Source organism: Sinocyclocheilus grahami, unplaced genomic scaffold, assembly GCF_001515645.1.
Source record: "Sinocyclocheilus grahami isolate Dianchi unplaced genomic scaffold, SAMN03320097.WGS_v1.1 scaffold2856.1, whole genome shotgun sequence".
NCBI classification, from domain to species: domain Eukaryota; kingdom Metazoa; phylum Chordata; class Actinopteri; order Cypriniformes; family Cyprinidae; genus Sinocyclocheilus; species Sinocyclocheilus grahami.
The window spans coordinates 13,932-27,218 of NW_015508031.1; the positions used below are offsets into that span (position 1 = coordinate 13,932).

Here is a 13,287-nt window from a genome sequence, read left to right on the forward strand (position 1 = left end):
TCACTCACACACACTCATTCACTCACTCATTCACACTCACTCACACACACACACTCACTCACACACACTCACTCACTCACTTACTCACACTCATTCACACACACACACTCACTCACTCACACACACTCATTCACTCACTCATTCACACTCACTCACTCACACTCACTCATTCACACTCACTCACACACACACACACTCACTCACACACACTCACTCACTCACTCACTCACACTCATTCACTCACTCACACTCATTCACACTCACACACACTCATTCACACTCACTCACACACACACACTCACTCACACACACACACTCACTCACTTACTCACACACATTCACACACACACACACACACACACACACACTCATTCAGACTCACTCAGTCACTGTGCTGCACTTGAAGTCAGTGTGTGGATTCTGGTTCATTCACTGTATGTATGTGTGTGTTTGTGTTTCTGTGGATCAGGATGTGCTGTCGGTGAAGAACGTGTGTGATCTGATCCACTACATTACACTCAGACGCTCACACAGCGTGAGGAAGCCCAGGTACACACACACACACACACACACACTCACTCTCTTTGACTGTCAGGTGACGGTGTGTTGTGTGTTCAGCTGGTTCGGTGTCGGTGATGAGCGAGTGTCTCGTGTGAACGTGATGGTCCTGGATGGACTCACACAGAGTCACTTCTACAGATACTTCAGTCTCTTCAGACACCTGAGAGACAAATACAGTGCAGTGAGTGACACACACATCATTATCATTACACAAGCGCTGCTGACTGTAGTTATTGATCAGTGCTGTGTTTCTCAGCGATGGACTCTGTCGCCCTCTTCTGGTGACCTGCTGACCTCTGACCTCCTCAGCGCTGCGGTCGCGGTGTGTGACAGAGCAGCAGAGACGCGTGCGGCACTACCAGGTGAGTCATTCGTTCCTCGCCAATCTGTCGCTGCTGATGACCCGTGTCACATGACCCACTGTGTGTCGCAGCTGCGCTGAGGTGGCATCCCGTGATTCGCCGCTTCGGTCTGAAAGCCACGGGGCTGAGCAACTTCCTGCTGACCCAACAAGAAATGATCAAACAGAAGTATCCTGTCAAGGGTGAGACACACACATACATACACACACATATCTGAGACATACGACACACACACACACATGTTGATATCATTTTCCCATGATGCCATGCAGGTGGGTGGGGCTGCGAGGAGTTTGTGTGTACAGTGAGCGACGGGCATGTGACGGACAGCAGTCCTCTGTTCGGTCTGGACTGTGAGATGGTGAGTGGATACAGTCTGTGGTCTTCGCAGTGATGGGCCGCTCTGATCTGTGCTGTGATTGGCCAGCGGCGCTCTGACATGTCTGTGTTTCAGTGTCTGACGTGTGTGGGGTTAGAGGTCACGCGTGTGGCGCTGGTGGACAGCAGTGGACGCTGTGTGCTGGACGAGCTCGTCAAACCACCCAACCCCATCATCGACTACTGCACCAGGTATACACACACACACACACTTTATGTGCAGGTCTGTAGTGTTGCGTGTGATTGAGTGTGTGTGTGTCTCAGGTTCTCAGGAATCACGCAAGCGATCCTCGCGCCCGTCTCCACGCGTCTGGCAGACGTTCAGTCCAGACTGCAGCAGCTGCTTCCACCGGACGCTGTGCTGGTCGGTCACTCTCTGGACGGAGACCTGCGCGCCTTATATGTACTGTTGACTTTATGTTGCTTTTCTGTTGTTTGAATTTTAGAGGTTCTTTAATGTGCTTTTGTCATGTTAGTATTTTTCATTTATTATTTATTTTATTTCAGTTTTAGTCATTCAACCTAAACTTTTTTCAGTGTTAGTTGCAACATTTCAAATTTTCGTTTAAGTTTTTCTAATGTAATATTTGTCTTGTATATGTTCTTCAGCTTTTTTTTTTTAAACAGTTGTAGTGTCTGTGTGTGTTTGTGCTCAGCTGGTTCATCCTCACGTCATCGACACGTCTCTGCTGTACCGGCAGGAGTTCGGCCGCAGGTTCAAACTCAAACACCTGGCTCAGGTCGTTCTGAAGTGAGTCAAACACACAGCTGCAGCTCGTCATGTTCACACGCTTCAGATACAGACATGGCTCTCTCTCTCTCTCTCTCTCTCTCTCTCTCTCTCTCTCTCTGTGTGTGTGTGCGTGTCAGGCGGGAGATCCAGTCGGAGGTCAGGATAGGTCACGACCCCTGTGAGGACGCGCTGGCCGCTCTTCATCTGGCTCAGTACTTCATCAGGAAGGGACCCAGAGAGGTCTGAATCAGTTTCTTAATGTTCTATTTAAATTATTCATTTGAAATGAGTCAGTTCTTTTGAATCAGCTTTTTAAAATTGGTTTCTGTAAATCATTTTTGAATTTCTTCTCAATGAATCAGTCGAACCAATTCACAAAGGATGGCCTGAATGATTTTTTGTTTTAAACTGTGATTTGTGAGTCAATCATTCTTTTGATTTGGTTCTTTTGAATCAGTTCTTCTGAATTTTCTGAATCGGTTGTTTTGAGATGCTTCCTGTAAATCATTGCTCTTGAGTATTCTTCAGTGATGTTAGATCGTGGATGGCTGATGTTGATTCTCTCTCTCAGGTGGTTGAGGATCATCTGGAGGATCTGTGGGATCTGGAGTTTACTGAGGACGATGACTCTGATCACGTGATCTCGTCCAGTCGTCGCAGCAGGTACTCGTCTGTAGATCTGACTCGTCTGAGACTAACGATCCTGCTCTCTGACAATCTCTCTGTCCAATCACAGCCCTCTCCGCTTCGGCCACGCTCTCAGCAGATCCGGCCAATCAGCAGTGTTCCTGGGCGGATCGGTAGAGATGAGCGGCTCGCTGTCCAATCAGCAGTGCAGGAGACACCAGTGCTCCAGTGACCGAGAGGTGTGTATCACCTGTATCTCACTGTGTGTGTGTGTGGTTCAGTCATACACACTAACGACAGCTGTAACAATACTACCAGACTAACTAGAATAATAACAATAATGATAATTATGACAGCTGTAACAATAGTGTCAGAATAACAATAACTATAACGATAATGATAATAACAATACTATCAGAATAGTTCAGTTCTTAATGAATCATACAAATGTAAAAATTATGGTCTGAATGATTCATTTGTGAGCCTGAATCACTCATTTATAAAGTCATATTTGAGTGATTCATTGGTTTGAAATTATTCTTTTGAATCATTCTATTTGATTTTCTTTCTTCTCAATGAATTGAATTGCCAATTCACAAATATTGGTCTGAATGATTCATTTTATGAGTGAATCGCCAATTATTGACTTTTGAATATGTTGTACTGAATTGTTTTTGATGAGAGACACGTGTATCTCCATGTCTGTGTGTGTGTGTGTGTGTGTGTGTGTGTGTGTGTGTGTAGGTGGTGTGTGTGTACAGACGGGTGGTTCAGTCCTACACACTCAGTGTTCTTAGGTTCTCGTCATTCAGAAACACACTGAATCAAACAGCAGCGATGGGACCACACCTGAAGCAGGTACACAATCTCACACACAAACACACACACTCGCAGACAGACAGTGTGTCTCTGACGTGTGTGTGTGTTCCAGGTATGTGAGCGTCTGTAGCTGATGTGTGTGTGTGGAGTGTGTGTCTCTGACGTGTGTGTGTGTGTGTGTGTGTGTGTGCGTCTGCAGCTGGTGTGTGTGTGTCTCTGATGTGTGTGTGTTCCAGGTGTGTGAGCGTCTGTTGCTGATGTGTGTGTGTGTGTGTGTGTGTGTGTTTCAGGTGTGTGAGCGTCTCAGACAGATGTGTGTGTGTGTGTTTCAGGTGTGTTGAGTGTCTGCCGCTGATGTGTGTGTGGAGAGTGTGTGTGTATGTGTCTCTGACGTGTGTTTGTTCCAGGTGTGTGAGCGTCTGTAGCTGATGTGTGTGTGTGAGTGTGTGTGTGTGTGTCTCTGACGTGTGTGTGTTCCAGGTGTGTGAGCGTCTGTAGCTGATGTGTGTGTGTGTGTGTGTGTGTGTGTGTGTGTGTGTGTGTGTGTCTCTGACGTGTGTGTTCCAGGTGTGTGAGCGTCTCAGACAGATGTGTGTGCTGTATGTCGGCCCGCTGCCGTCTGATGCCACAGAGACTCTCGTACACAGACTCCTGAAGCGCTGCGGACGCCTGCGGACCATACGACTGCTGCACTACACACACGAGGTACACACACACACTGCTCACGCTGAGTCACTGAGACAGTAGAGTGTTTGAGTGTGTGTGTGTGTGTGTGTCTGCAGGTTCATGCGGAGGTAGTGTTTGAGCATCTTGAAGGAGCTCAGCTTGCTCTAGAACATCTGAATGGACTCCAGATCAACGACTGCATGATCAAGGTTTTACACACACGCGCACACACACACACATGCACGCACGCACTCTCTCTCTCTCTCTCTCACACACACACACACACACACACACACACACACACACGTCATTATGTTTACATTAGTTCAGTATAGTGACTCCAGACTAAATGTCTGTTTACAGCAGCAATGATAACTATCAGCTTCAGCTATATCAACTATCAGAGTGTTAAAGGGGTCATATGATGCTGCTAAAAAGAACAGTATTTTGTGTATTTTTACATGACATGGCAGTGGAAACAACAAAACTACAGCGAGAATAAAAGTTGCACCTTCTTTCTTTGCGTGAACATTTGGGCGGTGTTATGCAAATATTTCCACATAGTGATGTAGACATGTGGGGGCGTGTTAGAACGAGCCGTTTTAGGTAGGTGTGGCTGACTCTTAACTTTTATAAAGAATATCTCTTTGGATTTGAGACTTTAGTCTTTGCAACTTTACAGATCTTCTTTATGCACCAAGAGCTTGTAACACTCCAAAGAGAAAGAAACACTTGAAATCGCATCATATGACCCCTTTAATAACTGCTCAATAATAGTGAGTTCACACCACAGCTATAACAATAACCACACAGAGAAACTATATCCTTAAAATCACTTTGAAAGCAAGAGCGAGTTTTTTTCAGGTAATTTTTTCAGTTGTTATAGTATTGTTATTGTTCTGATTATTTATTGTAGTTATTGTTGCAGGTATTGTTATAGGTATTCTGATAGTATTGTTACAGTTATCGTGATATCGTGATAGTTCCAGCTGTTGGTGTTAGGAGGCGTTGTGTCTGTGAGCTGACGAGGTTTTAACGGTCGTTATGTGAGCGCAGGCACGGCGTCCCGTACACGAGTTGTGTCTGGATCTGGACGAGCGTCTCTCTGAGCGTCAGAACGATCCTCTCAACGCTCACGTCATCTACGTGAGTAATCTGTCCTCCAAACCGCATCGCCATGAAGACCAGCTCCAGAGCTTCAGACAGGTCGGCCCTATTCAGCGTGTCACGAGCGCCGCAGAGCATGCTGGGAAACGCAGCAGACACGCCTTCATCAGTGCGTATGAGTCCACCAGAGCACTGTTAATTCACCTCGGTAATATGTAAATGACGTGATGATGCGAGTGTTTTGTGATTCGTAGGGTTCGAGTGCGCTGACAGCGCTCAGGCCGCGGTGGGCGTTGCCCCCCAGATCGGAAACAGGAAGCTGTCAGTGTGTCACGCTCTGACTCCGCCCCACATGACCTCATGGACACGCCCTGTTACCACGGAAACCAGCCCAGACACGGCAGAGCAGGGGGAGGAGTGTGACGTGAGTGACAGCTGTCAGTCAAACAGAAACCGTCTTTAATGTCTCTGCATCTCTGATTTTTGTGTGTGTCATGTGACCCTCAGGAGCGACTGCTGGAGCGGCAGATGAAGAAACTGGATGCAAGAGTGGGAAAAGTGTTCAGAGCGCTGGAGGAGAACTGCCTGAGCGTCGTGATCCTGCCCGGACACAGAAGGTACCTCACACACACTCTCTCTCACACACAGTTTGTGTATCAGTGTGACTGACGTCCTGTGTGTGTGTGTGTTTACAGCGACGGCGTCGATCATCCCGGCCTCTGCTTCATTCACATCAAACGAGTGCCTGCTCTGACTCCGCCCAGCTGATCTGTGATTGGCTGACCTGACTGTGACACGCCCATTTCTACCAATGTTCTTACAGCACAAGCTTTTTCATACATGTGAGCAGGTTTTTAATGTATTTGAATGCTGTTCAGAATAAACACGACTGAAGTGTGCAGATGTGAGGAGCTTTTGTCCTGCTAAAAACACCACAGTGACTCTGAGCTGCTGTACTGTATGAGCGCTCAATCACTAACAGAATCATGTCTGAGATTCAAATGGACACACAGACATCAAGACACATCAGGACTGAGTTTTAGTAGTTTAGTAGTAGGGATAATCCACTCCGGATGCACATTAAATCGTGTAATGCACAGCTAGCCATGGATTATCCGGTTTATATAACGGTCACTTGCCAACATTGACAAAGTAAAGCTGGTCTTGATGTTTGCAACTGGACTAGGGTTATTTTCATCAGTTACAGCTCATTTTATATAAATATACACTAAATTGTTAATGTGTGTGTGTGAATGCTAAAGCAAAATAAAGGAGATCATATAAATTAATGGCAAATAAACATGAAATGAATTGGCTGCTGCAGGTGCATTCAGCATCAGACCGCATCACACTGACCTTTTCTCATTTCACACACACACATACACTCACACTCACACACTCACACACACACACATACACTCACACTCACACACACACACTCACACACACACACTCACACACACACACTCACACACACACACTCACACACACACACTCACACACACACACTCACACACACACACTCACACACACACACTCACACACACACACTCACACACACACACTCACACACACACACTCACACACACACACTCACACACACACACTCACACACACACACTCACACACACACACTCACACACACACACTCACACACACACACTCACACACACACACTCACACACACACACTCACACACACACACTCACACACACACACTCACACACACACACTCACACACACACACTCACACACACACACTCACACACACACACTCACACACACACACTCACACACACACACTCACACACACACACTCACACACACACACTCACACACACACACTCACACACACACACTCACACACACACACTCACACACACACACTCACACACACACACTCACACACACACACTCACACACACACACTCACACACACACACTCACACACACACACTCACACACACACACTCACACACACACACTCACACACACACACTCACACACACACACTCACACACACACACACACACTCACACACTCTCACACACACACACACTCAAACAGTCACACACACTCACACACACATACACTCTCACATTCACACACACACACATACACACACACTCAAACAGTCACACACACACTCACACACATACACTCACACACACACACACACACATACACACACACACACACACACACTCAAACAGTCACACACACATACACACACACTCAAACAGTCACACACACTCACACACATACACACTCAAACACACACACATACACACACACTCAAACACAGTCACACACACATACACTCTCACACACACACATTCACACACACTCAAACAGTCACACACACTCACACACATACACACTCAAACACACACACATACACACACACTCAAACAGTCACACACACTCACACACATACACACTCAAACACACACACATACACACACACTCAAACAGTCACACACACTCACACACATACACACTCAAACACACACACATACACACACACTCAAACAGTCACACACACTCACACACATACACACTCAAACACACACACATACACACACACTCAAACAGTCACACACACTCACACACATACACACTCAAACACACACACATACACACACACTCAAACAGTCACACACACTCACACACATACACACTCAAACACACACACATACACACACACTCAAACAGTCACACACACTCACACACATACACACTCAAACACACACACATACACACACACTCAAACAGTCACACACACTCACACACATACACACTCAAACACACACACATACACACACACTCAAACAGTCACACACACTCACACACATACACACTCAAACACACACACATACACACACACTCAAACAGTCACACACACTCACACACACACACACACTCAAACACACTCTCACACACACACACACACACACTCAAACAGTCACACACACTCTCACACACACACTCACACACACATACACTCTCACATTCACACACACACATACACACACACTCAAACAGTCACACACACTCACACACACACACACACATACACACACTCAAACACACACACATACACACTCAAACACAGTCTCACACACACACACACATACTCACACACACACACACACTCAAACACAGTCACACACATACACTCACACACACACACACACACACACACACACACACACACACACTCACACATACACTCACACACATACACTCACACATACACTCAAACACACATACACTCACACACATATACACACTCAAACACATAGTCACACACACACACACACACTCAAACACAGTCACACACATACACTCTGTAAAGGTTACACTCTTAACAGCCTCTGTAAAGGTCTTTTTTTGTTTGATGCGACATGTGCGACTTCTTCCAACGATCCATGAGCAATTTAGTGATGATCCGAGCATTCTCCAGCATGATGGAGCACCATGTCACAAAGCAAGAGTGATAAAGAAGTGGCTCGAAGATCATTAGATTGACATTTTGGATCCGTGGCCAGGCAGCTCCCCGGATCTCAATCCCACAGAGAACCTGTTGTCAGTCCTCACAAGATGAGTGGACAAGCAGAAGCCCACAGATTGTGATCAACTCCGAGAGCTAATAAGGCAAGAATGGATCTCCATCAGTCAGGATTTGGCCCAGAAGCTGATATCCAGCATGCCAGAGCGAACTGCAGAGGTTATGAAGAACACTGTAAATACTGACTCAATATATTTATTTGCCAATAAAAGCCTTTAAAACTTATGATATGCTTATCATTATTTTTCAGTATACCATAGAAACATGTTATAGAAAAATAATCTACAAATACTGAAGCAGCAAACTTTGAAACTCATTTGTGTCAGCGGTTTACTTTATACATATACAGTATATCCTGAAAAAAGTATCACATTTCCAACATTAATAATAAATCAACAGTGCATTGCATGAAATGCATTTTAAAGTATATTAAAATTTGCATCAAATAAATGCAGGCTTGACGACCATAAGTGACTTCTTGCAAAAATATAAAATAATAACGTATCCCAACTTTTGACCTATAATAGTTTTTTTTACATTGCCCCTATTTTACGTTTGAGCCCCTGCCCCAGAGGAACTCTGCACTTCCCTGCAAAAGTTCCTGTTTCATATCTATCTATCTGATAGCTGCTCTATTTCTGTTCATCTTCTTTCTCTCATGAAGACCCTCCTCTTCTGAGGAGCTATAGAAGATGTGCTGAATCAGACCCATTACTTCCTTCACCTGCTGATCAGAGATGGACCCGCAGATCTCCAGAGCTCAGCAGGGCTTGTAATGCTACCCAGCACAGATTCAGATCAGCACAGGGCTCGCTGCTGTTATGAGTTACTGTCTGGAGAAACTAGGGATTTGTCCCATGGGATTTTCCAAGTGCATGAGTACAACTACAGTATTACAGATCGGTAATTGCTATTATTTACTGAGCTGAAATAGAGAAATATGTAACTTGTCACAGAATTTTCTGGTGGAAATTAACAAATCCGATCACAGAATATTCTATATAGATTTCTGCTATTAAAGTAACAATACAATTTGTATTAAAATGGATTTTTTTAAAAAAAATCAAGATTTTCTTTTTTTGCTTTGCAGCTATGAGATACATTATCAAAAAGACTCTTTCTAATGTGATGCATTCATAAATACACTTCACAACTGAACTCGTCTTTCCTGTCTCAGTCATGTTCGTGTTCCGCTCCTGCGATTTTTTTTGTGTCCAGTCCCGCCTAGTATTATCTATAATATCTAATATTGCATATGATTTTCGCGCATCAGGGAGCCGCCATCAATATGCAGAGTATTTAAATCTCTCTTGAATGTGCGCTCGCTGTTCACGTTTCGATGACGAGCGCTCTGTGTAAAGGAAGATCAGATATTTGTCAATGAGCTCAGGATCTGTTGAGCAGCAAATCCTCCAGCATGATCTGTCAGCCATCATCTCTCCTCTCAGCCCGTGATCAGTCAGATCTGACCAAAAACTTGGTCAAGGTTTTGGCACGTGCTACTTGAACACACAAACAAACAATAAAATAACAAAACTAATGGACATGTTTCAAAAAGGTTCAATTGTCCTGGATCAAATAATCACCACGCAGTTCGTGATCAGAAAAGACTGCATTAGAAATGAGTGGGAAGGGAACTTCATCTAGTGGACACTGTGCCCAAACAATATCTGACTTCTTTTTTGTGATATCAACCTCAAATTTGGAACACAACTTGTTTAGATTTATGGATTTGTTTTCCTTGCAATTTTAAAGTAAAACATATTTTGGGAAATATATTTCATATAACATTTTAAAATAGTAATTATTTTTTTCTAAAATAGTAAGCTTAAGTTGGAAATGCTACTTTCAGGTCTATACTCAAAAACTGGTTAACAAGTCATAAATGGATCATAACAATTGCAAAAATATAATTCAGTACCATAAAATCCGAAAAACATTATCAACTTAAAATATAGTACGTTAATTTCATTGAAAAAAAATAAAAAATTGACCTCCACCTGAATACCAGAGGATTAATGGGTCTTATTTTTAATCTTATTAAACGTTTGATACATTTCACATATAAATGGCTAACTCAGACTGACTAAACTTAGATTGTGTTTTCTTTCTTTTCAGAGGCCCACCAATGCTTGTAAAAGACTGCATCTCTAAATATATTTGTGGGGCCCTAAAATGTTCCTTTATTCAGGACGTCGCATGTTGTGAGGGGGACCCATGTAACGGTGACAAGAGGGTCACCCAGGGCTTCAGAAATAACGCTGATGAAAGGGTCACCCAGAGCATCCTCCAGAGCTTCATGCATCCGGGAGCTAAGAGTGTCACCGAGAGCATCACGTATAACGATGCTAAAAGTGTTAACCAGAGCTTCCTGTTCCTCTGCTCTCCTACTTCCTGTGGCTCTGAATCCAGCAGCTCCTCAGACATGCTGTACACAGAGTATAGCTCATGTTTCTGCTGTGCTATCTGTGTTTTATTCTTGAACTATCATTTTATTGTAAAGACATCCAAAAACATACTGCCGTGATAAAGATTATTTCTTACAGAGATCATGAAATCATGTTCAGAAGAGACATGCATGAAAGTCATTTGAATATTCAAAGCAGGAAAAATCTCATCCGTTTGGTCTTTCGTGAGTTTGTATTAATATTTGCATTTCCACTATCAGTTAGCCTACATACCACAGTGCTTTAGTGCCATGTTAAATAAATGAGAACAATAAAAGAAATAAGTAAATCTAAGATTACGAGATTGAAGTCGTGATATTTCAAGAAAAGTTGAAATACTCCAAGAATGTCAAAATAACGAGAATTAATGTGAATCAGTCATCTTTCCGATTACAGTACTGAGACATTCCTTTCATCAAATTAGGCTATACTGTTTTTTCATGCCTTCTGATGTTCCTTTACTTTTAGATCTTGTCAATAGTTTTCACAAAACTGATTTTGAAAGCTGAGACACTGTTTTATATTAAAAGTACCAAAAGCACAAAGCTTATTGCTATTGGGGGGCTGGCACACTACAAATAACGAACGCAATGGAAGACATAAAATATAATCTCCAAGCATACTGTCCCGGCGAGTATGACACATGGGGTGTATGATTTCTGCTATTAATCCCACATATATTTGAGGTGCATTTAAAAAAAAAAAGAAGTTAAATAAGAGCGCTACGGCGTCCCCAAAGGAATGTTGATTGTGTGTGTGAGCTGATGTTATGATAAAAAGTTGTTCCTGTACAGTCTGTTAATAAATATCAGTTCTTGATATTAAACGGTTTCCGCGAGAGCTTTAAATGATCTCTTCCTCATCCCAGTAAGATGCAGCTGCTCGGATGCAACAGTCAAATAACTTCCCATTTCTACAAAAATATGAGATCATTTACAAAAACTCTAAAGAAATGTAAATACTTTGGTTTCTAAACACTTTAAGCACTGAGAACATCTTAAAAAAAAAAAAAAAAAGTGTTAGGAATGTTAAGGAAATGAATTAAGTTTTAATATAAATCTTGGTCGCACCACATGACATTTAAGGCTACGGCCAATTCATCTAGATGAAAAAACATCACTTAATTTACCACTTTTAATATGAATTTATGTGTACACGTTCTTAACGTTTGAACGATTACAATATTTTAAAATTGGCCTGTCGAAAATCCTTGCACGTCAACGATTCGTATAGCTGTGAAAATACTCTGTAATTCACAATAGACTGTCAATTTGAGTCACTTTGACCCAGAAGCACTAAAAAAAGCAATAAAAAGTAAGTCTTAGCTTTCTAATTCGTTGTCTAAGTATAAAAATTCTGTAAATAACACCAATGGTGGCTGTCAACAAGGCCTACAACACAATCACGAAGACGAACGGTTACCGTTTATTTAACATCATGTTCATCTCTAGAGTTGGTTTTCTGAACTAAAGCTACTCTGAATGCCGTTCCTGAAGTGCGTTGAACTGTTTGATTGACGTTTGGGCGACTATGCGGGAGATTATTTAATAAACTGTATTTGTGTAACACGGGTAAGGTATGAGTCGCGTGAACATTTTAAACAAAGTAAAACACATATATATATATATATTTTTTTAAGTGAAGATAACCAGTTGTCAAACAGTCTGATGTGACTTTAATTTTTTCAAATGTATTCATGCATATGTTGATATGGATTTATTTTTAAATTTAGTGGTTGAAAATGACTAGTAAAGGTTTTGATCATATCGCTCCGCTCTAAACACGAGCTGCTCAGAAGTCACTTCATTTTGCTTTAAAACACCAGAGAGGTCAGATGATCTATCCTACACTTAAAAGTCATTTTCACAGTTTGTGTGCATTAGTTTTGGACCCCTTATTCATTATGAATCTGTAATAAATATTGAACACCGAACAATGTCAGAATGATCTGAATAAGGCAAAGTGAACCATTCATCAACTCTCAGTTCAGTTTTAATGAACAGCTCAACACAGACG

At 42.7% G+C, this 13,287-nt stretch overlaps 1 protein-coding gene across 1 annotated transcript in view; it reads left to right on the plus strand.

Moving 5' to 3' along the window:
• The window catches only part of rexo5 (RNA exonuclease 5), a 9,471-nt gene extending 2,897 nt beyond the window's left edge, over positions 1-6,574 (plus strand). Inside the window, exons 2-19 of the mRNA XM_016262085.1 lie at positions 470-549; positions 619-742; positions 818-923; positions 995-1,105; positions 1,196-1,284; positions 1,378-1,493; positions 1,566-1,704; positions 1,958-2,052; positions 2,172-2,274; positions 2,606-2,697; positions 2,771-2,900; positions 3,406-3,519; positions 4,048-4,185; positions 4,263-4,355; positions 5,203-5,422; positions 5,508-5,677; positions 5,761-5,870; positions 5,949-6,574. Of these exons, the coding sequence (XP_016117571.1) occupies positions 470-549; positions 619-742; positions 818-923; positions 995-1,105; positions 1,196-1,284; positions 1,378-1,493; positions 1,566-1,704; positions 1,958-2,052; positions 2,172-2,274; positions 2,606-2,697; positions 2,771-2,900; positions 3,406-3,519; positions 4,048-4,185; positions 4,263-4,355; positions 5,203-5,422; positions 5,508-5,677; positions 5,761-5,870; positions 5,949-6,021 (2,103 nt within the window). The 3' untranslated portion in view covers positions 6,022-6,574. The remainder of the gene's footprint in view (positions 1-469; positions 550-618; positions 743-817; positions 924-994; positions 1,106-1,195; positions 1,285-1,377; positions 1,494-1,565; positions 1,705-1,957; positions 2,053-2,171; positions 2,275-2,605; positions 2,698-2,770; positions 2,901-3,405; positions 3,520-4,047; positions 4,186-4,262; positions 4,356-5,202; positions 5,423-5,507; positions 5,678-5,760; positions 5,871-5,948) is intronic.
• Positions 6,575-13,287: the final 6,713 nt, after the last annotated feature.